The 25,772-nt window shown below is 41.2% G+C and overlaps 1 protein-coding gene across 1 annotated transcript; it reads right to left on the bottom strand.

The window, feature by feature from the left end:
* Window positions 1-208: 208 nt before the first annotated feature.
* Window positions 209-23,836, bottom strand: LOC146974387 (chromatin remodeler ATRX-like). The gene is made up of 35 exons (XM_085797660.1): window positions 23,671-23,836; window positions 22,425-22,519; window positions 22,291-22,334; window positions 21,843-21,871; window positions 21,246-21,367; window positions 20,984-21,100; window positions 20,490-20,599; window positions 20,130-20,197; window positions 16,360-18,128; window positions 15,635-15,695; window positions 10,490-10,644; window positions 10,122-10,286; window positions 9,925-10,033; window positions 9,461-9,533; window positions 8,705-8,911; window positions 8,438-8,582; window positions 7,028-7,137; window positions 6,639-6,782; window positions 6,326-6,503; window positions 6,081-6,218; window positions 5,482-5,657; window positions 5,256-5,373; window positions 4,587-4,717; window positions 4,415-4,488; window positions 4,146-4,231; window positions 3,897-4,056; window positions 3,698-3,789; window positions 3,502-3,607; window positions 3,243-3,420; window positions 2,314-2,505; window positions 2,064-2,207; window positions 1,903-1,974; window positions 1,697-1,792; window positions 792-920; window positions 209-704 (listed from the first exon to the last, which is right to left on the bottom strand). Exons 1-35 carry the CDS (start codon window positions 23,688-23,690, stop codon window positions 615-617), a joined length of 5,703 nt encoding a protein of 1,900 aa, XP_085653786.1. The 5' UTR covers window positions 23,691-23,836; the 3' UTR covers window positions 209-614.
* Between the last annotated feature and the right edge of the window lie 1,936 nt (window positions 23,837-25,772).

Below are 25,772 nucleotides of genomic sequence, written 5' to 3'. Positions count from 1 at the left end.
GTTAAAGTCATGAGGAAGGTTAACGCAGCATTAACCAACTTGGAAACTGTGCAGCAGCATACAGTTTTAAAGACAATTGTATTTTTGAGAAGTGGTCACATTATTACGTAAAACACTCCAGAAGAGATTTTTTTTTTTTTTGCGTCAACCTGCCCGGCTCAAACTGATGGCTCACAAACTTTTCAGAAAATAACTCCCAGAGAACGAATTTCAGTTATTTTGCTAATTTATTAAAGAATTTCAACATCTCGTAACAAACATATAAAACGTTAAACTTAAGAAAAATGTAAGGCATGAGTAGTAAACATTCCTGTTTCAAAGCCACCAAAGTCATGTCCTCATGTAATATTAGTAGAAGCAACAGAAAACTCAAACAGTGTTCGCCTTGGCTCTTGTCTGTATAACTTCACTACGTGTGCTATGAAAGTTAAAGTGCTAGGAGTGTTGAAAGCGTTATCTTTGATCCGACAATTGAAACTCTGAGGACTGGAGATGCGCCTCTGTTTACACCGCTGTCGGTGAATCATACATTCAGTTCACTAGTGAGAGATTTAAGGACTTTATAATTTGATTAACAACAAAAGGCGTCACTGTCTTTTCACACTGTAACTTGATTATGTGGTCGGTCGGTGCAGGGTCACGTTTGTCTGCTGCTGCGCTTGGTTCCTCCTGCTGCTCAGTATTTCCTGGATGCTGTAGATGAGCTGCGGAGGAGGAACGTGATTTTATCATGAGAACCAACAAACTCTTTGAGTACACACGCACTGACAATGTGTTAAAATGTGACGTACCGATCGTTGCTGTGCAAGGATGTCTTTATAAGCGGCTCGTCTGCGCTCGTGCTCCTTCTCATCGGACAGTCTCCAAATCTCTGCCTTGGTCCTGATGTGGTCTTCAGGCAGGTTCGGATACTGGTGCCACTGTTGCATAAATTAAATCGGTGTTTACTCACAACGTAGAAGGATTATTCTGAATTTTGAACTATTTGTGTCCGGCCTGATAACAGAAGCAGAGAGGAAATTAAAATTCAAAGGTTTACACACACTAAGACTTAAAAAAGTCAAAGTAAACTGGTGACTTTTTATGAACTTTTTCTACTTTCTGTCCTTGAACACAACATTCCTCTGACAGAAGACGAGATACAGTTGCATCTCCCCCAGGAAGTAAAGAGATAAGGAGCCTGGAAAACCCGCTATTCATAACGTGGGTGAGGACAAGTGAAACGAAAGCTATGTTTTTCTCCAGTTAATAAATAAACAGCCCATTAAAGCTTCTCATTAAGAAAGAAAAGACTGAAATTGTGAGCAAATTCAAATCTTTAACTCAAAACTATGGCAAACAAAAAAACCTAAAACATATCAAATACAACCTGTTCAGTTTCAGACGTATAAGAAACTGCCTTTCATGCCACGATCCCCTCCCACATATCATACTGTAATACATGGGGGCAAGCTGAGGATACAGTCATTCAACCTCTACAGATTTTGTATAAACAAGCTCTAAAAGTTCTGGATAAAAAATATCAATGCACAAAGTCAGTGTGACAAAACGTAAGCCTTGATTATTTCATTTCACTTCAAGAATAAAACCTGAAAACAGAGAAATTGCTTGAATTGAATTCATTGAAGTTGCGTGACATGATGCTGCCTCAAGTTGTGTTTATGACTAAAAAATGCAAGAGCTTCAGATCACTCACCGCTCGTAGCACGTACTCCTCAATAGTGTGAGTCTTAATGCTCTGCACTGAGGTGAAGGCCTCTGACATGGTTTTTCTGCAGTTGTTGAGCAGGTCCTGCAAAGACATTTTCACATCACAAATACTGTACAAGACACAAACATCAACCAGTCGCAGCTCTAAGAAAAAGGTTTAATTAGAAATATATTGTGTTTATTTATTCGTACCAGCAGCTCCACGTTGCTCTTCTTCTCCAAGGTGTCCTGCAGGATGTTGGCTGAATGGTTGGACGTGTTTGACTGGAGAAAAAAACACAGCAGGCGCACATTTACACACAGAGTAGGATAATTTGAAAATGATTTGCTGTGTGCATTTGTTTTGTTTGTACCTCGGCCTCGTACTCGGCCCAGGCGTCTTTGCGTTCTGCCTCGCTCAGCTCCTCCTCTTGTATGTGGTCCAGCAGAGACTCGTGCTCGTGGTAGGACACAATCTGGTCTTTACACTTGTCCAACAGCTGCGCCAGGACCTTATCCTGAGAGACAGACACAAATCGTCATTCAACAACACCGTGAAGCATATTCTCGTGGCATTGAAGCATAAACCTGACAGTAACAGTGTTGCTTCTGTCATAGTGTCACCTTTGGCGCTGCAGAGGTCTGTCTCTTGCTTTTCTTAGAGTTGGGGTCGTTCAGCAGGTCCGGTTCAAAGGTGTAGAGTTCAGTCAGTTCGATGAGGGTGAAGTGTCTCTCAATCTGCTGCTGATCTACCACGCGATTGGACAACGACTGCTTGGTCACCTGACGATCGTAGATCTTCTCCTCCATGGTGCCCTGGGGACGACCGAGAGCAATAAGACACCAGACTGAAAAGTTTAATTACCCTGATAAAAAATATAAGAGCTCCGGTAAATCGTTGTTTTCCCACAAAATCAAGTGTCAGTGAAATTGATTTCTTAGAAAAATGTATCTTTTAAATCTTTTTAACCTTTAAAATACACAATGCCCCTCAAGACTCCTGACAGTTTGTCCACAAAGACTACAATGATACTTTAAATGGAAAGTTCAACATTTTTGGCAAATTGGCCCATTGCCATAATCCCTATAGTCATAGCAGTAGGTTTGTTACCTTTAATTGTCGGTGCAAGCTATTTTTAGAACGGCGGAGCAGAGCCGTGAGCTGCTCAGAGCTGCGCTACGGAGGCTAATGGGATTTCTTGGTTTCCCTCATCAAATACACAAGCCAACAACTCCAAAACGCTCTCGTGGACAAGTTGTGACCTGCACATTCACCACGCTATGAGATAATAACAGAACGTTACGAGATGGAGTTGTTTTAGAGGAAAATGCAGAAACTGCCCCCGACGGGAACGCGGATCAGCGGTTTTGCATGAATTTACCTTGCCAAAAATGTTGAACTATCCCTTTAAAGCTTCTTTAAATGGTTATTATAATCATACCCAGGGATAATCTTGAGAAATTTCTTATTTACATGAAACAGAAAAGAGTAAGCTAAAATTTAACAGGAACGCCATCTTCTAGGTGATGTGAGTGGAGACCAGTGAGTTTACCTGAGCCAAGAAGCGGTACACAAACACTTGCTTCAGCTGACCGAAGCGGTAAACCCTGTATATGCTCTGCATGTCATAGGACGGGTTCCACGAGGCGTCAAAGATGATGACCCTGTTGGCAGCCACGAGGTTGATGCCGAGAGAGCCGGCTCTCGTCGAGATGAGAAACAACCGTCCGCTGAAACAACAGACAAGAGACTTTGTCAAGAAACCGTTAAATATTCCAGTATAAAGATGTTTACATTCAGATAATCTGTACCGGATGTTGGCGGTATCGTTGAACCGCGCTGCCCATGCCTTCCTGTTTGTGACATTGGTGGTGCCGTCCAGCCGATAGTAGTCAATGTTCTTAATCCAGCTGCCCTCTGTTTAAATAAAGTGTAAAAATAACATGTGTCAATAAGGAAGACACCGTCTAAACATTGAGATTTTCTCTGCCATGAACACAACAATACCTTTGCGTGACGACGGGCCCCTGGCGCGGTGAGAAGCCTTGAGGAAAGTCTCGATCAGGTTCAGTGAGATCAAGGACTGACTGAACACAAGCCTTCAAATGCAAAGATGGATTTAGTCGGATGTGATGTGTCAATTCAACATCTTGATTGGGCTAGTTTTTTAAATGTGTTTTCAGTGTGTTTAAGAAAAGAAACTTACACTTTGTCATTCAGTTCTTCAGCCATTTTGAGGATCTCAAACAGCAGCACCATCTTTCCTGAGTGCTCCATGATTGAGGCGTCCTCTTCAGACAGCATGCTCTTGTACCAGCCGTCATCGTCTGTCCTCTGAGCCTGCAAGCTAATGGCTGCAATCTCTCCTGCACAGAACATCACACAGCAGAAACTGTATTAGTGAGTCCACTACAGGGTTGAAGTCATCATGGAGCCACACATGGAGCTGTAATACCTCCCACTGCCAGGGCGCCTCCAGACACAGCAGCACCGAACACTGCACTGCTGTTGGGGTTGTTTCCTTCGATCGCTCTCTGTCCACTGCATCCCGCAAATAACGGGTGAAATGTAAATTAAGGTTAAGAATTGTTGCAGTTAAACAGCAGGTACAGAAATCTTCAGATTTTAGAGTTTCAATTTCACAAGTCAGTGTTTTCAGTCAGTACTTTCTGTTGCCAATCTGCACAATATCTGTTTTGGCTCAGTGGACATATGAGGCCTTACCTCTGCAGCACAGTGGCGTTTTCATTTCTCGATAGAGCAAACACTTTAGGTTGCTTCTTCTTTTCTCTATTTCTCTATTATAAATAAAATAAATAAAAAATCCAGTTGATTATTGATTAACATTTTAAACACACATGTCAAAATAAAGGAAATCAACATGCGGTCGAGATACCTTGATAGCTTTGCTGTCATAGCTGAGCTGAAGGCACCAGGGATGAGTCCAAACTCGACCGAGCACCTGGAAATCTTTGAACAGGTTCGCTCTGGTCTTCATCTTTTCCATGTTCATCATGCAGCCCCCTCCTGGAGAGACAAACACGGATCTACTTCAGATGCTTGAATCACTGATTTTGATTCAATCTCTTCACCGCCCCAACAGTTGTCAGCCTCCACTACTCCACTACACCACTGCACTTCTCCTAGACCAGTTTCATAATACATCCCTGGACTCATAGTATCCCACAATGCAGCGTGAAGAGTCGTGCACAACTGATGGTCACTAATCAATATGTTTAACATAATGCATTGCAGTCTTGATTGCAGCATTTTAATTATGCAACAGTAATAACATAATTAACTGCATAGCGGAGGAGTGTCCGAAAGTGTTTTTTTTTACCAGTGAGCTCACTACACAGTCCTCTATATACTATGGGTGAGCAGGGCCGAGGGTGCAGTGGCGTTAAAACATCACATTATAACAGTATTCGATAATAAATTTGAGATTTGATTAAATCATAGTGCAGCACAAGATTGAGGAAATCTTTACATTTAGATTCTTCTATCAGTGCAATAATTGTTCATCTGCATTTGTTATGGCGAAAACATAAAGACAGATTCTTACCAGTGAAGTGGTTAAGGTAGTAGTTGTATAACTTATACTGAAGTGGGGAAATCCTCACTGCCAGCACATACTCGTATTTAGGAGGTAGAAACTTCGTCAGCGCAGAGTAATCTCTTCTCTAGGGAAAAGAAAAAAGATGAACACGGTGTTGTGAGAACATAAAACTAACCTGCATGTGTGTACATTTACAGAGAGTACAAGTATCTTTGTAGTATTCATGTGTTACCTGCACACATCCAGCCAACATCGCATGAAGGACGTGCGCTCGCCTCTTCATGACTCGTACGTCTTTCGCCGTGGAGTCAGCGCACTGGCCGTTCTGTATCGGGTTGATGAAGCGATTTCGGAATTCCTTCAACGAGCCCACCAGGTTCCTCTTGATGAAATTGACCATGCAGTGGTCTGTGGGGACAAAACATAAAAGAATATTAATAAAAAATATTGTGCCTACACCTGATTTACTCTTTACTTTATTTACTTGATCAAACAATGGAGCAGAATTTGTTTTAATTCTTCTTGTCTCGACCGGTAACAGCTGCTTTTGTTTTCTTTACTGGGTGATATATGTCAAGTAGCCTTGTTGGCCTTGTTGTGTCTAGTGTGTTTACATTTACTCATTTAGCAAAATCATTTGAGTGAGTCATGCAAGGCAAGGCAAGTCAAAGCATCTTTATTTATATAGCGCATTTCATACCAAGGGCAACTCAGTGTGCTTTACATAAAGACAACTGTGTTAGAGGTGCTCACCTCATCCTGTATATTCTACATCACACCAAGCAAAGTGCGATCTCATATCTCTATCACGGTGAAGCAGTGCAGACTTACACTCCACCAGGTTGTTTTGCAGCGGCGTCCCAGTGAGCACCACTCTCCGTTGGGTCTTGATGGCATTCATGGCTTTGGAGATACTGGATGTGTCGTTTCGCAGGATGTGCCCTTCATCGCAAACCACAAAGTCTGGGCCTGAAAATAAAAAACACACGAGATTTTTTTTTTTAAAAAGAAGAAAGAGCTGACACACAAAACAGGAAACATTTAAATAACATCAGAACATAACAAAGCTGCCGTACCAGGGTCCACCAGTACCCTCTTGAATTCTGCCTTCCACCTCTCGTTGGTGATCTTCTGGCAGAGCGTCAGGTTGCGGTACATCTCGTAGCCCATGATCAAAACTCCTCCATCTCTCTGCCATCTCTGCAGAGCTCCGAGTCGTTCTGAGTGATCCTTCAATGTAGCCACTTCTGAAACCTGCAACATATTTGCATTTAGGTATTAAATACAGTAAACGCAGTCACATTGAGCAAAAGATGAAACATAAAGCATCTGATGAACAAACTGTGGCCCCGCCCCCTTGTGATTTAACACAATGAACTGCTCCGAAACCTTGACTGTATCCTTTCTCATGCTGCTTTGCCATTTCTTGAACTCGCTGACCCAGTTGAGGAGAGTGTTAAGCGGACACACGACCAGGGCTGTTCTGAATTTCAGGTTTGACGACAGCAGCACAGTGTGGAGGAACGCTACCACCTATAAAACAACACAACGTTACCACCTATAAAACAACACAACTATAAATATGAAGTTTGGGCTATTAAAGCACAACCGAAAGCAAGGAAAGTAATGAAAATGAAAGAGACTGAAATGTTTCCACTTCGCCTAGAATTTGAACAGTTAGCGATGTCTTAAGTGATATTAAATGTTTAGTGTATTCAATTGCTGGTACAAATCTTAAATATAGCACATATTGGAGGTGGATTTGTGTTTGTCTTCACCTGCAGAGTCTTCCCCAGGCCCATGCAGTGCGCCAGGATGCAGCCCGACCCTGGAGAAGAGTTGGCCTTCTTCACAGACTCACAACAACTGTCCCAAATAAACTGGACACCTGTTGGAGAATAAAGCGAACGTGGTAAATGAGTCTTAACACAGCTGTTAGTTAAAAGCAGCAAATACGAGATTAATTTGCACTAATAATAGGTGAGTCTCATACCTACAAACAGACCAACAGGTGTGTCACAATTTACTCATTGAAATCAAACAGACTAGTTCAGTTCATAATCTAATTTTTGCATTCAAATCCAAATGAACTACAAATATAACCAGGAGCCATGTTGTATCTAAGTACACTCTGACTCAAAATGTCAATAAATACAGCTCTGGAAAAAATTAAGAGACCACTCCCAAAATGTTTCTCTGGTTTTAGTGACGCCCCTAAATAGTAACTATTTATAGGTATGTGTTTGAGTAAAATGAAATACAATTTTTGTTGTTTTATTCTATCAACTACCGACAACATTTCTCCCAAAATTGAAAACAAAAAATATATAGTCATTTAGAGCTTTTATTGGCTAATGACTAAACTAGTCTAAATAACAAAAACATCAAGTCTTTTCAGGCCTTGAATAATAATAATGCAAAGAAAACATGTTCATATTTATTCCTAAACAACACAGCAAGAATATTTTAACTCAGGGAGAGTTTATAAATCATTTTTTGTGGGATAATGTCAATGTTTAATCCCAGCAGTGGTTTTTATAATCTTCCTATAAAACCAGATGTGGTTCAGGTGATCACCTCATCAGTGTCTCATTAAGTAGAATGAGTTGTGTTTGTGTTGGTATTTAAAAAAGAAAAGAAAAGAATGACTGTCATACATGTAGAGATGCTTTTAAGAAACATTTGTGAAAGTGGTCTCTTATTTTTTTCCAGAGCTGTATATGTTTAAAAAAAAAGAGAAAATATAACCAGGAGCTGTATTAAAGGTGCCATATGTAAGAATGTGGCCAAAAACGGTTACTGCAGTCAAATTCAAAACACAGCGATCTCGTTTTTTCTCCCAGCCGTAGCGGCAGCTCAGTGGAAGCAGACCGGAGGCTGAAATGCCACTGACGCCGCCGTGACTGGTAGAGAGGGCTAGGTGGCGCAACATGCCAACACGTAAATTCAAAACATAAACATGATTTGCAGTCTGCAAAACAAGATTTTTAATGCGAATACTCTGGCTGTGCTATTGTTGTTGGTGAGTTCATCATGTTATATGAACATTATTCCTGAGTCTCTGTGACATATTAGGAGGATTTTACGGCCAGTTGCTTTAGATTTCTTACATATTGTACCTTTAACTAATGAGGTCATTGGCATGAACACAGTATGACGCATCAATCAAAGAGAGGAGAGAGACTGACCGTCCACCTGGTGAGGCTTCAGTCTCGTCACCAGGTTCCTGTGCACTTGGACGAGGGGCTCTTTGGTGGCCTCGTCCTGATCCAGGATCAGCTTGGTGGTGATGGAGCAGGTCACTTGAGACAGCTCATCCTCTATAACGATGACCTGGAAAACAAAACAATGCCAGACAATCACAGCCACAGCAAACGAAAACATAAACGCATCCCGACGACGAGAGCCTCTTATACGATCACGTCCTCTTTGACGACAGCTGTGACTTCAGTTACCTCTCTCCTGTCCTCCAGCTGCTGCTCCCTCTCCGCCAGCCGTTTACACCGCTCCTCCTCCTCCCTCAGCGCCTCCTGGGTCTCAGCACGGAGATTCCCATCTTCCATGATTCTCCGGATCTTTTTGCGCCCTTTGGGAGTTCCCTGAGAGTCAGCGTTCCCCTCTCCATCCTCCTCGTCCTTCTTCTCCTCCTCCTTATCACTCTCCTACAAATCAGAATCAGAATCAGAATCAGAATCAGATTTATTTGCCAAGTACGTACAGACATACAAGGAATTTGACTCCAGTTTATGCGCTCACTTGTACACACATAAGAAAGACAGCAACAAGAACTGAGCAATGACATAATACAACAGAGAACACGTACAAGTACAAACATAGATAAGTAAAGTGGCAGGTGGATTAAGGTGGTCAGTCGGTAGTGCAAATAAACAATGAGGTAGTAGTGCATTGGGATAAATAATAAATACTGGATAAATATATATATATGTTATTTACAGCAGGGTTGCAATATCTATGGCAGTGACAGTGGGACATGAAAAATTATTTAGTGATGAGTAAGTGGGTTGATATGATATAGATGGTTATTGACAACGTATGACACAAACAGGAGTTCAGGTGTTCAGTAGAGTGACGACCTGTGGGAAGAAACTGTTCTTACAGAAAGACCCAGTGACAACTATGAGTATTAGAAACAGGAGCCAGATGTCAGAAATGAGCAGATACAGATGAAAAATAAATAAATAATCGCTTACATTTTCACTGCTGGTGTCAGACAATAAGATGCAGGGCACTTCTTTCTTCTTGTTTAGGTCCTTTGCTTTCGAGCTACAAAAAAAAAGGAGACAATGAGAAATGAAAATAAATCACTGCATTTGGTGCATTAACACGACATAACACTGCTCATCCTCTAAGGTTATTCAATGTTTCAGAAGTAAATATAGCTTTACACTTCTCTAGTAAGTATACATAAATTACATAGGCCAGCTGTGACATGTCTAACACCAGCCACATGATGTAAACACAGGCCAGCAATGTAAATATTAAAGCTTAGACACAATTGCAGTCAATAATTTTGGTTTTAGGTTAAATTATTGATGCATGACTTTTCATATTCACACATTTCTTGGTGTAACACAAATTTAAATTTAAATTAGACGAAAGAAATTAGACTTTTTTGTTTTTGATGTCATCAAAACCCAGCTCTCGTTTGCCGTACCTTTTGAGGTTTTCTTCGTTGCTCTCATCCTCCGACTGACTCAGCTCATCGCTCATTCCCATGTCGTCCAGGTCGGACGCCGTCTTCTCATCGCTGCTTTCACCATCAGCTTGACAGGAATCAAAATGAGACATTTGAGCAACACGGGTAATTCCCTGACCACTTAGATCACTTTCTTACGTTAGAGTTATCCTTACAGCTCATGGGTTTTCTTCTGCGTTTCTTCTTTCTCTTCTCCTTTCCTCCTTCTTTCTGAGCTGCAGTGGTTCCTTCATCTAAGGTCAGTTTGTGTTGGAGCAGGCGATGGCTAGACTTGGGCCCATCACACGTAGAGTCAGATGACTCTGATGCAAAGTCGTCCCCTGCAGCAGAGACATCGTCTTATTATGATTTCTCCACTTTTGTCTGACTACTGGGGTTCATGTGGGTCATAGGTTTGTGTAAAATGAGTTGTTATTCATTTAAACAGACTGTAAAATATTTCTTGTGCTAAGTTAAGGTGCACAAGTAGAAATTTAGGAATGTGCTACTTATATTAAAAATAAATAAATAAATAAATACTTACCATTTTCATCTGTCCCATGCTTGTTGCCCCGTTTGACCTCGTTGTCGTCGTCTGAATCTTCAGTTTCATCCTCCCGCGTTTCCTCGTCCGAAGAGAAATCATCGCCCGAGGAGTAGTTGGCTTTAATTTGGGCCAATAGCATTTTCTTAGCGATTCTTTCAAAAGTAGAAAAGAAGGACAAGGTACCTGAAGTTGATTTCATGATCAGTAACATTATCAGCAGCTGGAAATTGATAAAGATCAGTTACTAGTTCAATTTCAGTATCTGAGTCATTCTTAGTGCGACTTGGCACTGGTTTTAAAAAGAAATTCATTATAGAATCAAATCAAATTTTCTCCTCTAGTTAATAGATAGTTAATTGTGTGTCAATACTAAAAGTCTTGACCCAATGTGCCCTTTTAAGGTCCCAGACTGCTTAAATGCTACAACACTGGAAGACAAATATTTAATATAATAAAAAAATGAAATAAGATAAAAATGAGTCTGAGACGTTTTAGGAGTAATAGTTTATTACAACAAGTATTCTTCACAGAAAAAAACAGACACTTTCTTGGTTTACTGTCCTTAGGGAGGGATATTTTCTTTCTTTTTTCCCTATTAAGCTTTTTTCTTCTTACAGACTTGTTTTCACGTGAAATATAAAGAATAGTGCTCTGCAGTTAATTCGTTTATGTCAGCTCAGAGAAAAAGAGCCACAAGCTTTTTGAACACAAACTCAGAGCTGCCTGAAGACAACATACTCCTCGGTTTCCAAAAAGGAAAAGACATTAGCCATAAAAACAGCAAGTTACTCACAAAATCTCTACATAAATATTTGCTGAGTTGAGTGAAATGTTACTTTAACCTTGTAATACTCGAGCAGAGCACCGATTCATTTCATAAATACTTTACTTTCCCATGGATTAATACTATGTTGTGTTTGGCCACTTGTTAGTACGTACTATCCTCTTAAACCCCTTCGTCATCTACCTCTGTGCATGTTTCCCAGCACTGGGCTGCTCTGCAAATTACACATAACCATCCTGAGTCCGACACCTTGGTCTGGCTCCAGTACGTCTACGCTCTGGTAAAATCGTCCAGTCCTCATTCCACCACTTTCTCAACATGTATTTTCTGCACAGAGGTGACTGACTTGTGATCTCAAAATGGTTTTGTCGACGCAGTTCACTGGACATAAGAAACCTGCCAACGTCCACCGAGAGGTTATGGTAGAAGACGTCCTGTGTTACAGTAAAGCAAAGCCAGGAGGAGGTGGAGAGCAGCAGGAGCGGCCGAGAGCTTTGGATCTCATTGACAGAGCAAAAAGATGAAACAGAAAGGCACAAAAAACACTGAAGAAAATTAACACACTGCCACACGAGGATCTGGCATCACAGCCTCTATAGAGTAATGACATGCTGTGTAGATTTCCTATTAACTGTAGTGTACATATCACGTTTTTAGCCCACTAACTACAAACATTATCAGTTTTACATTTCTGCTGACCATTTTTTTTATGTGCTACCACTACAACTAAAAACAGACCTCAAACAGACAAATAAACAAAGCTAGCTGCTACAATAATAATAATAATAATAATAATAATAATAATAATCCACATTTAAGTGATTGTTGCCTAACAGCACTACATTCACTGCTGTGCTGTCAGGAAATCCGACCTGGAAAAAACATAAGAAACAAACATTTGTGTCATTAAAGGCATAACGAGGATTAAAGGTGGCTTCTTGCATTATAATGGTCGTGTGTTTCACAGCCCACTCGCAATTCTCTGGTATTCAAAAACCTATCAACACCTGAAAGTATTGACCTAGAAGGATTATCAAACACAGATTGATTTCATCTGCAGTACTCTGCTGGTTCTCCTAAGGCTTGTCTTTACACTACAAGGTTCAAATGGCCCAATTACGATTTTTTCTTCTCAAGCAACTGAGATCGGAACTGTAACATGAACGTGTAAACGAGGGGGAAAAAAAACGCATATCGGATATTGTCAGATCAGATTCAGGCCCCCGTTATTCAATTTTCAATTCAATTCATTTCAAAAAACTTTATTTATCCCTGAGGGGCAATTAATATATATGTGGAAATAAATCGGATACAAATCGGATATCTGCCAATGCGCCTGCAGTCTAAACAGACATACCGGATATTCCCTGGCAATGCGAGTCATACGTCATCAAAGTGTCAATAGTGCATATTGATGACAGTGTGTGTTGTTTACCTTACTTCCTCTTCTGCTTTGGTAGCCAACCGCATCTACGCATGCAGATCGTTTCGCGCAAGAAAAGGAGGGGAAAACAGACGGATGAAAAATTTGGAAATGGGCATCAAGGCCTGTAGTGTAAAGACAGCCTCAGTTCCCTATTCAGGCCTGATAGTAACATTTACCTCAGGTGAGCCAATCACAAGTGGACAGGACCAAGCACAGGGTCCAGGTCTCTGTAGGTTTCAGTGATAATGGCTGACTAATGAGTTTTAAAAGCTAGAGTACGTTTTAGAAAATGGTCAGCAGTAACGTATACTGTGTGTATAGAAAGTGGGGTAATAATATAATAGATAATAAAAGTTATAGTAAGCTTGTTTTGGCACTAGTGGCCAGATAGTAATTACATAGAGTAGTTTCTGATTGGTGGTGACAGTGGATTTTCTTTCTTCATTGTTTTACAACTGCATCTTCTGTAACATTTTTTTTGAGTCACATGATGACCTCCTCTTTCAACGCCAAAATCTCCAGCCAAGAGCCTCCGTGATTCATTAGGGATTTATCAACCTTCACTGTACTGTGGTGGTTGATTGTCAACAATCTCAGAGCAATAGCTCAGATCAAACAGAGTGTCTCCACATGGCTCATGGTTTAAAAAACAAACAATACATCTTTAAATAATCTGAGTGAGCCACTTTTAAAGGAATCTCTGAAGGCTCCACTGTCAGAGAAACAAAGCGACACCTCTCATCTTTGAGATCTATACATTACATTAGGGATGTCACGATTATACATTTTCTTGGTACGATTATTGTCAGAAATATAATCACTATTATCACGATTATTATATTCAATAATTTTAAAACACTATGAATGTGTAGCATCAAATATAGTCAATTGCATTACTAATTATATAAACAAATTATTCAAAGTATATATTAATATAGGACCAATTATTAATCCTTCAGAGGAAAGGAAGTATTTATTTTATCTTTTTTTTCTCTTACAAATGAGGCGCTAACATTTAAATTCCTACCAGTTCAGTGTTACGTTTGGTAAATTGACATTAACGTAACCCAGTAACTGTGTATAACTTTGTTTTCATTCCGTACGTGTTGCGCTGATCTGCCGACATGGTTCTGACATAATCTTTTTTGGAAAGTGACTGTATTTAGAAACCTTTACGATTAAATAATTGAGACGTTTAATGCCGCAATTAATTGTGAAAAGAAGTAATCGTGACATCCCTACATTACATTTTTGGTAGAGGACACACATCCTGAAGTTACTATAACAGCACATTTTATATATGCAGAAGCACATGTTCCCAAGCTCCAGCAGCACTTTGACCAGGATTATCTACATGTCCAAGAGTTTAACACCATGAGGATGTAGACAACACCTGAGGTCGGTGCTGGACAGCTGTGACAGCAACATGATAATATCAATAAATATTACTGAATGCCGGGACAGCTCGGCCAAAATTCTTATACGAGACAAATATCATCGTGGAATTTTAGAAAACAACAGCTGAGTGCTGTTTACAACCACTGCTCGAGTCTATTGACATCATCAATTGAGCCAATTACGTCTTAGATGCATGTTCACATGATCTCATTTAATTAAATGGTACCAATGACCACACAACCCAGTGTGCACTGGTCTTGCATGACACCTGCTGCGAACTACATCAGCAGTGATTATGATGGTAATTGTAGTTTCTAGTTTTGTATTAATCATCATGAATCAAGGTTTGCAAACGTACCATTTTTTTGTTTGTTGTATTGTGGGAGTAGCCCTACAATAAAAAAAATAAAGATTTCCCCAATACCATCACAGCCAAACACAATTTAGGAGATCAGACTCTGAAACATTGCATCAACACGAGCATCAAATACAAGCACAAGTTCAAGTCTTGTGTGGTTGAGGGATCACTGGATATATTTGTGACTAGAATTAACAGTGGCTGCACCAAGAAGGGGTTTTAACTTTTATGTGATATTAATTGTAAATTAATTCACAGTGTACAGCCCATTGGATATTGAAAGACAATCGTTTTGCTGTTTTATCATAATTAGGACAAAATCAAATAGTCATACCAAAATAGTAACTCAGAGCAGGTGAAACAAGAAAGTTTTGCCTTCAAAAAGTAAATTGATGGCAAGTAGTGAGCATTTTATAGAGAGAAAAAATCCCTTAATTATTTTATTTAGATTTTTACATATTTATTTGTGCAAGTAATATAACAGGTATGTTTAAAAACTTTAGCTTTACTTAAATTATCAGTGCTGCTCAGTTGGGGACAACATTTCTTTGTGGGTTCTGTAATAACACAGGAAAGTACACGGAGGTTCTAATACTTTCTAGATACTTAACAATACTGTAACTGAAGAGAAAAAAAAAGCTGTAATATACCAGGTGTAACAGGTTGAGGTGTAAGGCAAAATAAGTCTCATTCAGATTTATGCCTGGACGTGTTCAAGGTCAAAGTACGTCAGCTGCAGGTATGGGGGTTAGGGTTAGGTTTCCCCAATGCAACAGGAAGAGAATACTAGTATAGTATAAAGAATAATGATAAAAAACTTTAAAATTTAATTTAACTTAACTTTGTCGATTGCATTTTTGCATGCATACAAAAAAACTAAAAAATCCTCACAAGTAGAGTGTGTAACTTCTGATTCCCAGACCACTTCACCACAGAGTTCAGTCTCACTGCCTCTTGTGAGCGCCATGTTGCACAATGTGCCTCTAGAACGTGTATTTGATCGCTGGAGCTCGACTGCAACTACGTTTTGGTGGTCGTTTCTGACTAGACCGTAACTCAGTCCTAATCACACCGACGTTGCCAGATTTTGCACCGTGCTTTTGGCTGGAAGTCGCAGCCTTTCTTCCACATTTAGGTTGTTTTACAAAGTCTACATCCAGGTTTTTTGAACCATACCTATTTTCTGGATCATCATCATCTTCTGCTGCCCACGAGGGCCCAGACTGCTCCTCGTCTCCTGTGAGAATTTAACAAAAGAAAGAAGAGAAATGCAAATTGGTTGATAAAGCAACCATATTGTACACATAGAGTACACAGTTATTATACCATTACAGAGTCACCTCTGTGCAGCCCATTAGTAGGGACCGGACCTGCCGTGCCATGTAAAAAAAGAAAAAAAACAACAACAACAAAACTGACAGCGAGTGCGTGTCACGACTTGATTTTGACTTAATTTTGACAAGACAGGGCTCCAAATGTTTTTTTTTTTCCTGTGACCCATCGACCAATGAGATTTTGGTCTGGTAATGTTTAGCCCTAGTATTCAGTTTCTGAAGGTGAAGACACAAGCCGATGTTTGGTAATGCCACTTATCATCATTTTTAATTAGTCACGGTAATACATACGTATACCGCGGTAAATGTGGAGGAAGTTTGAAGGTATCAACATTTGGATACCGCCCAAGCCTCCCGGAGCCCATTAATGAACATTGAAAAACAATAGATTCTTGAACAAAAACGATTATAAATGTCCACACGCTGCAGTTGGGAGTATGGATGGTATGAAATGATCTGATCATAGGTGACCTGATATCTGAGGTAAACATTGATTACAACTGGAAACACCCTTTAATGAAGAAACACACAAATAAAGAACCATAAAGTTTATAAATAAAGACTCACCTGATGATTGGCGGAATCCTGCCGCACCCGCCAAGGTCCCGTCCTCGATGATCGGCTTTATCTTCTGAACACTTCCGTCACTTCCAGAGTCGTCGTCGTGTTCGTCTTCACTCGACGAGGATGACGACTGCCCCGCCTCCTGGTCGGATTTAGCCTTCGACTTCCCGGCCTGTAGCCTGCCCTGCTTTCGAGCCGCACCTTCCTCCTCTCTTTTGATGAGCTGCTGCTTCCCTATCGACCGGTTCAAGTTCTGTATTTTCTTCTGCGAGTCTTGATCGTCGCTGGAGAGATCTGTCCCGCTCCCCCTCCGAGACTTGACTCTCCTGTCACTCGAGTCGGACTCGGTGCTGCGGTCCAGCATCTTGCGTTTGCGACGCATCTTCTCCGGCGACATCGGGCTGTTCTTCGTGAGCCAAAAGAGACATTTCTTGGCCACCTTAGTTGACGCTTTCCCGCCCTCCTCTTCGCTCTGCGGCTCATCAGAGCTTTGCGTAAGAGCCGCTCGCTCAAGCAGAGCTGCGGGGACTTCGTCTGAGTCAGAGTCGTCCCCTGGTCGGCTTCGGCTTTGCTCTTCAGAGTTTTTTGCTGGCACCGCGCTGGGGGTTTCCTCGGCGTCGGAGTCACTGTCACTGTCTGCTTCGGCAATAGTGGTTATCCCCTTGACATCACTTGGTCGGCGCAAAGGTGTCGTCTTTACACGAGGAGACCGCCTGTTGCCGTGTTCCTCCTCTAGGTGTACGGGTGCAGTCGCAGAGCTGTCGTTGCTCGATTTGCCGTCAGCCGGCTCGTTATCCTCTGGTACATCTTCTCCCTCTGGCTGTTCATCCTCCTCCGTGTGCATGTTCTCCTCCGTCTTTGGGGTTTGAGGGGACGGCTCCTGCTCCATCGGTACAGGTGTGAGTTTCACTACGAGTTTTTTAGTCATGTTGACCCTGGTTTCAGACGGCATCAGGCCAACGTTTTGTGCCCTTGGTCTGGCTTGATGCGACTCTGAATCCACGGCTCCCTCTGGGCCGTCGTTGCCACTTCTCCCGTCTGCGAAGCCCTTGGAGTCAGAATCAGCATCGTCCAAGTGTTCAGCTGCCATTTTCTGCAAGTCACTCAAGCATTGGTCATTGGAGATATCCAGCTCTGCGTCTGCTGCGGTCTGTGCATCAAAATCATCATTAAGAAACTTTTCCCAACAGTTCACTATATCCAAGTCACTGAATTCCTCCTTCAGGTTATCCTCGAGTAAAGCGAGTGATTTCCGCAAGCCTTTAACTACTGACAAAAAAGACTTGAGATACAGCTGGCGGACACCAGGTGTTCGTTTGTCTGTTGTCACAGTATGAATGAAATTGACGAATGTCCGATTCAAGGTATTTGTTGTGTCCATTAAGTGTTTGGCCTTTTTGGTAATGTCCTTGGGAATCTGCAGCGTGTTGTAGTTGAACACCACGTTGCCGTCCATACCGGTGTGATCCCATTTATCCAAAGGAATGTTTTGAGGTAAATGTGGCAACATGTGATAGTGAAGTCCAGTCTTCTCCGGCTCTGCTCGGTTCTTCTTGCGCTGCTGCTGCCACAGCCCCTTCATGTTCTCCAGGACTTTGTCACAGGCCACCACCAGGTCCAAGAGGGGCTCGGGGCTGCACACGTAGCAGTACCATTTACTCTCCAAGATGCCAGAGAGCTCCTTCCTTCCCAAATTTCTGAGAATACACTTCTTGCAAAAGGCGTTACTACAGAAGTCACAACAGATCAGGTTTCCTCCTTCAGCGCACCATCTGCATGGAGAAAACATTACCAGACATCAAGGATATGTCTATGGATATTCTCATTCATGCTCATCTCTGGGCCACAAACTGAATCGAAGGCAACTGGACTTGTATTTGTCCAGGAAGACATTTCTCCTCTTCTCCAAGGGGCTTCATCAGTTCGCAACGCATCGGCCTGTCTAGTCGTCACAAGTCTGACTAACAGTGGAGTAAGACCCAGGTATTTAACCTCTGTGGGAGTGTTGGTGGGTAAAAAAAAAGGAAAAGCACTGAGCTCTGATACAGCAGAGAGAGACAGAGAAGGGAGGGGTGACCATGAGGAAACAAAGAGAGTACTGAGGAAGCAAGGGAGGAGTAGTCAGTGTGTGCGCATGCGTGGGAGTGCGTCGTAAGTTTGGTGTCTAGGTGCCTACAGAGGGAGTCAAGGCCGGGTGAAGTAGATAACGGGCGTCAGCAAGACTGTGTGGCGCCAATGAAGCTGAACTTGGGATGAACCCCAACACGTGCCATAGTAAGACACTTCCATGAAGATGGGGATTCGCATTGTGCGATGTCGTATAATATTAGTTGAACAAATCAGCGGGGTAGATCGCAGTCGAACCATCATCGTCAACCGTCATTTGAATAGAAGGTAGGACCTTGATCGTAAATAAAAAGCGAAGACAAAGAGATAAGAGCTTAGTCTGATCCGGAACAGGCTCGGGTTTATGTCCATTTTTTCTAAGTGGCGTGAACTCTACCGCACCAAAGCTCAGGCCCCGTCCACACAAATATGTTTTTTTCGAATCCGGATAAATACTTTATCGGATCGGCGTGGCGTTCACACGGATGCGGCGTTTTCGGGGGGTGAAAATGGTATTTTTTGAAAACGGGTTCCAGAGTGGGAAAATTTGAAAACGCCGCCCCAGCATTTTCGTCTGGACGGCCAATACAGATTTTTTCTGAAACGATGATGTCATGCCCCCCGCCGCTCTACCTGTAACCTGAGACACACACACACACACACCGCTGCTGCAGCTGCACACTGACAGTCTATGGACGTAACAACAACAACGGCCGACTAACGTCAGGTCGCTCAGACGCTGCGGCTGAATCGCGCCTGTTTAATCATCACTGATCGTCATATTTACTCTGACACGACTCCCTGTCAACATTTAACCCAATGTTTGAGTTTGAAGACAGCGGGGGACTTCTTCTTCTATTGAATTTCAACAGGGACATTCCGCCTTCTTCTCTGTCTTAAGTGTTTGTGTGTGGCAGCGCTACAGCACCACACCTGCTCCACACACGCCTGGAGGATGTACTACAGCATTTTGGGTCGTTTTCACTGGATTCGTGTGGACGCAGATATTTCTGAAAACGGTGCCGTGTTTACGGAGATTTTTTTCAAGACGATTAAGAAAAAGATCGGATTCAGTGAAGCCGCGTATTCGTGTGGACGGGGCCTCAGTCTTTTCTGATCGTCTTGTGGAGCTATTCTCATACTTTGATGGGATTTTCTTATAACTTTGATGAACAACTTTTATAACTTTTGAGTATATTCGATACCATTATCTTGTACTAATTACATGTTGGAGTAAAAAAGATCCTGTTTTGGATCTTATTTTTCCTCCGACAGTGTTCACAAAAGTACTTGTGGGTGTGTTCACAAAGGGTAAAGTTTTACTTGGCCATTGCTAGAGTCAGGTGAGGCCTGTAATGAACAACAGTCGTTAAGAGTCATTGTTAAAGTCATGTGAGGTTGTTTGACGTCATCTTTTACTCCTCTTTCAAACCAGCTGTCCTCCCTGTCCACTGTTTGTCAGACTAGTGACGACTAGTCAGACCCATGCGTCAAAGCCCCTTGGAGAAGAGGCAAAACATCTTCTTAGACAAATACAAGTCCAGTTGCTTTTGATTCAGTTTGTGGCCCAGAGATAGAGATCAAGGACAGTTGCAAAAAGCTTAGAACAAAATATATAAAGGAAAATGTTGATAATTAGTTCTATATTAAAACACATTATATAATACCTGCACTGCTCATCCATCCCATCTCCATCCTTGCTGATGTCGTCACTTAAGTAATACTTGAAGCAAGACTTATGAAAACAAAAATATACATTTCATTAATTACAGATTCAACAAAACGTACATTAGAGACATGCAAGAGATTTTTGTGAAGAGACTAAAAATGTACTTTTAATTACATAAAAATATGTCACAACAGCGTTACTTGCAATGTAAATAAGCAATAGCAAATATTTCTAATAGTTTCAGTAATATTTTAAGCAAAAGTGCATTTCTGTTAATAACCATTTCATCTTATTCATCTGACTGATTACAGCATGTTTCTGTTTAGTACATGTATTACCAATCAATAAGGAGACTCACCTTGCAAATAAGCACTTTGAGAACTGGATGCCGGAAGAGGGCGTCTCTTTGGAAGTGGTTTACTTGTCGACCACACGCAGTGCAACTGACAATGCCGATGTGTTCAACTCCTATAAAAGCAGACCACTGTCATTACCAACAAAGTGGTTATAATTACAGCGAGATGCATTTTATTTCAACTGGGTAAAAATCTAATTCTTGCCATGAGAAGCGTTGAGACGACTTTATTTCACACTCAGTGAATCAGTGATCACTCTCACAACAAGATAATGACCGAGCTGCATTTAGACACAGAGCGAAGTGCAGTTTCCCCTCGCTTTGACCAATGGAGTGTTTTTTTCATACAAAGCAATCAATGGATGAGTACACGGACAAGTGCCTTGTTTTTGTTTCATTTGCTACAAATGGATTCATGTGACTGCGGTTATGTTGAAGAAATGGCTGCCTGAGTGATCATGAAGTGACAATTTTATGACAAACCATCCGTGACTGACCTGCTCGTCTTCTGGAGAAATCTTTCCGCAGTACATTGGTTTTGCGGCTGCGAAACTCAGGACCCCTGAAGTCATCTCTTCCATTGTCAACAGGTTCAGGCCGGACCAATATAGTGCCTGTGTGAGCAATACACATCGATCGACAGACGAACAACTAACAACTGATAAATAACTCATATTTTCTGCACCTAGGTTTGTAAAGGAAACATGATAAATAACTATATTTAATGCCAGAGTATCAGTGTGAAACCTAAAGACCTACCTTTAGGTAGTCTGGTAATATCCAGGTGACCATTTGCGTTGACTGTGAAGTCCACGTCCTCACTTGCATTCGAGTCTCCAGATTCATCCAGTCCAGTGTGTTTTATGACAACAGAGGGTTTTCTGTTGTAACAGTTACAAAGAAGAAAATATGAGTTGCGGATATCTTTCAGCAATTCCCACAGACTGGCAGTTTAATTAAACAGTGTTAGTAAGTTTAATTATCTAACTAAATATAATAAACATACCACAAAACCCTATATAAAGCTAAGCTGATGATAGACTATGTCAAAATGTTAGCTTTGTGTTAGACAGCTGTTCTGTCAGAATTTCTCCTATGAGATTCATGGAGGTTAGAAGAAATTTAAGTTCTTGTCCTCAGACACCTAGCATAGCATCTGGCTTGCACATTTCATCTGATAATGAAAAAACAGACATAATGCAGTAGGTCGGCAAAACTGTGTGCAAAAGAATCCCAGAGTCACTGAAGAGCAACATATTTTCAACAAATGTCTCTATCACACAGTGAATGATACAAAGTGACTGTGTGATAACTATGGTGCTTTATCTTTGCCAGTATGAACAAACACAATCTCACCTCCTTGAGTACCTGGTGTCCACTCCCGCCTGCAAACAGAGACAGTTGATTAGTTTAACTGTTTCTAGTAGTGACCAGAGGCAGTTCTGGTTTTGAAACTACTAGTGTTGCGAAGTGTTCATTTCCCATCTAGCTCTCAATTTGTTACGTGACTATGGAAGCTCTCAATTGTGAGAACAGAAAGTATTGATGAATCATGCTATCCAATGAGACGACCGATCATCAAGCCTACAATACTCACAGAGTGGTACATATACACACTGAAGAAGACATAACGAAGACTGAAACCTGTTCCTGTGCTTCTTTCTAACCTCGATATGCCCTAATCATAAAGGCTTTATGCCAGATCCTTGGCTCTGAGTAAGCCAAGTGTTTTTTTTTGTTGTTGTTTTTTTTACCAATGTAAAAGCCAAAATGAAACACAAAAATATCAAAAACATTCAGTTACCTCTGCTGCAGTGTTTCCCACAGACCTGCTCCGGTTGGTCAGACCTGAGACCAGAAAACCAATTAAAAATGTACAAAGCCATCATGTCAACATGACAAAAAAAATGTAATCAGTGCATAAATCAGAAGCTGTACCGTCAGCATCCTCTGGCGCGCCATTGCTGTCCTCAACAGTGGAGTGAGCCAAATACTCATGAAGCTTGTTGACCAACACATTCAACTTGTTGTTACTGCAGAGAAGAAAACAAAACGGTGGTTAAAATGATAACCTAGATGGCTTTCTGGTGAATCAGCTTTCTGGATACAAATCAGATTTGCCTTTATTATTAGTACCCCTAAAAAAAAAGTCAAACAAAGCAGCTTGGTGTCCTAGTTTATGAAACACAATCATAACTGTAATGTCCACTGCTGCCAGACTGCCACAGCTTTACATAAACATCTAGTATTACCCTAACCCTGCTGGTTACTTTGACAGGAAGCATCTTAGTTCTTGTTTTCATGATGCTAAATAATCAGATTACCTGTATAGACCACTTCAAGGAAATAAGAAACGTTGGGTCGAAAGGTAACTTCACCTTAACAATCAGTCGCCAGTTTATTTGGAAATCCACTAAAAACAGAAACAGTCTTACACAGCCTTCAACAGGTCCTATAAGTTATCAGTGAAGCTAATGCATGTTACTTAATTTAGAGAAGCGTTGACTCATTGTTATTTCGTGGAGTAGGACCAAGGTATTTACTTTGTTAGAGTCATGTGAGGTTAATTTGTTTACTCTCCTGGATATAGATGAAAGACCATGCAGCATGGGAGAGACAGGTTGTGTCGCAGACCCACTTCCCTCTTAAGCGACGGGTTTTCCACTTTTACATAGATGGCTTCTTTTACTTCTTTTCCATTGTTATTGTCGTGTAGTAAGTTATTAGTAATGCTGGTGACATGTAGTATTTGATGGTACTTGGTGCATCCTGAGCATCATTCATGTTGTGCACAATGTACAATTATTAGGACCACCACTTAAAAATGCGCAGTAATGTTACAAATTCAGTTCAGCACCTCAAAGTGTGTGTGATCGCCAAAGAGTTAAAAATAAATTAAAAAAACCCTGCATCTTATTTTCTGTACCTGGCAGACCTGCAGCTAGGCTTGGTTACTTTTCATTTACCCGACATAAGTTACATTCAATGCATTCACATCACCCTGCATATTGTATATCTCTGTCAACAACACTGAAATTGCAGTCCGTAACTCCGTAAACACGCCATTATCTTTGTCGAGGCTGCTCTCCCTCCAGTTAGCTGTTAGCCGCTGCGGCTAGTTAGCTGCTAAGCTAACTGGTCGTTGGTTAAACCGCAGCCTTTGGGCAACAACAGTCTCTTTTACCTGAGCATCGCTGTGGACATGTCGGGGAACAGGTGAACCACCCGAAGTGATTCGCGTCCTTATTTCCTCATGATACCAAAATAATCTGGAAAACAGAAATATGGCGCTAAACCTGCGCTGCGCAAGAAAAACCTCCGAGGAGCCGCGGTGTCTGACAACCATAGAAAACAGACCCGACCCACTTCTTCACTCAGTGTTTTCTCATCGGCGGCCCCTGCTGGTCTGGAGTGACACAGCTATTTGATCGACCAGCAGATTTGTTGTGTACCGTCTTTCATGGTAACTCCTTATATACTGCAGCCTGCTATTATAAAGACTTGCAGGTTTGACTGGTGTTACAATCCGATAAACTATGTTTCTATCGCCCAATCGCAATTTCTCGCATATCCTTCCGCCCTCGGTTTAGCTCTAATTATGCATCTAAAGGCTATTTCACACCACCACACACTGCAGACTCCTGCGTTTTGTCTGACATCTCCTTCTTTTTACAGTCTATGGACATCACGTAGCCTTTTACAGTCTATGGGCATCACGTAGCCTATCTATTTTCCCTGTCAGCACTGGCCGCATCACTACTATTTAGTTTATCTATTTTCCCTGTCAGCACTGGCCGCATCACTACTATTTAGTTTATACCATCCTATTTTGTGTACTAATCTGTAACTGCAAATTAACTTTTAACAATAGCCTATCTAACCATTTCTAGAGTTATCATCCACCTAATCATTGCCTCATTTGGACCCTGCTAGTAGCATGCTTTTATGTCTTCCTTCTTTACAAGGCATTTTTAGCAGAAATATTGATTCTCTAAGGTAATATTGTTCAGAAATCATCACGGGTAGATGAAAGGATATTAATTATTGATCAGTGCTGAACCACTATGTTGGACATTTCTACAAAGTGATTTCAGTCGGTTTATACTCTGACTTTGTTCTTTCTTTCTTTCTTTCTTTCTTTCTTTCTTTCTTTCTTTTTTCTTAAATATCAATATGGCATCACCAAAACTGGATAAGTCTTCTCCTACCCAAAATTGCCACCTGAAGTCAAGTTAATTTTACATTATACAGAATACAGCCAGAGTCACACAACAATCTCCTGCGACAAGAACAGGGAGCCCGCTCACAGTCTTGATCACAATATGATGAAGTCAGTCTGGCTTTATGTGAAGACACTGAAAATATTCATTGCTCAGTTCTTGTTGCTGTCTTTCTTATGTGTGTATACAAGTGAGCGCATAAACCGGAGTCAAATTCCTTGTATGTCTGTACATACTTGGCAAATAAATCTGATTCTGATTCTGAAATATGGCCTTCATCCACTGAAAATTAATGGTGATTTATGTGCTTGGAGCAGCCTAAGAAAACTGTACCAAGAAGAATTGATGCTGTTTCAAAGGCAAAGCAATTTTCCATTTCATTCAGGATTGTTTTTAGTTTATTCACTGCCCTTTGTGAGGTTAACTGAAAAATCAAGAAGTAGCTATAACAAGCTGCACGTTGATGTTATGTGATCAGGTGCCACCATTAAAGGACAATCACCTCCAAAGTATGCATGGTGTGATAATCCATGTAAAATTCCAGGAAAGATGATTGACACTTACTGTAATAGAACAACAAAGATAAAAGGTGTTACAACCACCCCCACCCCTGTCAGCCATTGTTTGAAAGCTGTAGGCTACCAGCATGGCAGTTTGAAATAAACATTGATGAAATGACTCATATTTCACCTAAGAACCTGCTCTTTCATCTTATAGCCTACACGTTACCTAATTTAAATGTCAACGGTATCCATCAAAATATAGACTTGGTCCAAAATATTAGTTTCTTAAATTGTTTTTTGGCTGTAAAACCTGTAAAACCTACACACTTATTGACACAGCCATACAAATCCATATGCAAAGTCAGTGGGTATCACATAACTCCAATGTTATCCCTTGTTGGTAAAAGTGATGTTGTTACACAGCCATCCCTTTGTTACAACCTTCCCCGGTCTCCCCTATTTCAATTAAAGCACAAAGCTCCACTAGATTCAACCGGTTACACCTGCTTGTTTGGAAAATAAATGCAGTGGGATCATTCAGTATTCAAATATTTTTATTGTCA

This window comes from Trachurus japonicus, chromosome 14 (assembly GCF_045865225.1).
Source record: "Trachurus japonicus isolate A0001 chromosome 14, Traja_1.0".
Classification (NCBI taxonomy): Eukaryota; Metazoa; Chordata; class Actinopteri; order Carangiformes; family Carangidae; genus Trachurus; species Trachurus japonicus.
This window is presented reverse-complemented; position numbering and strand designations above follow the sequence as displayed.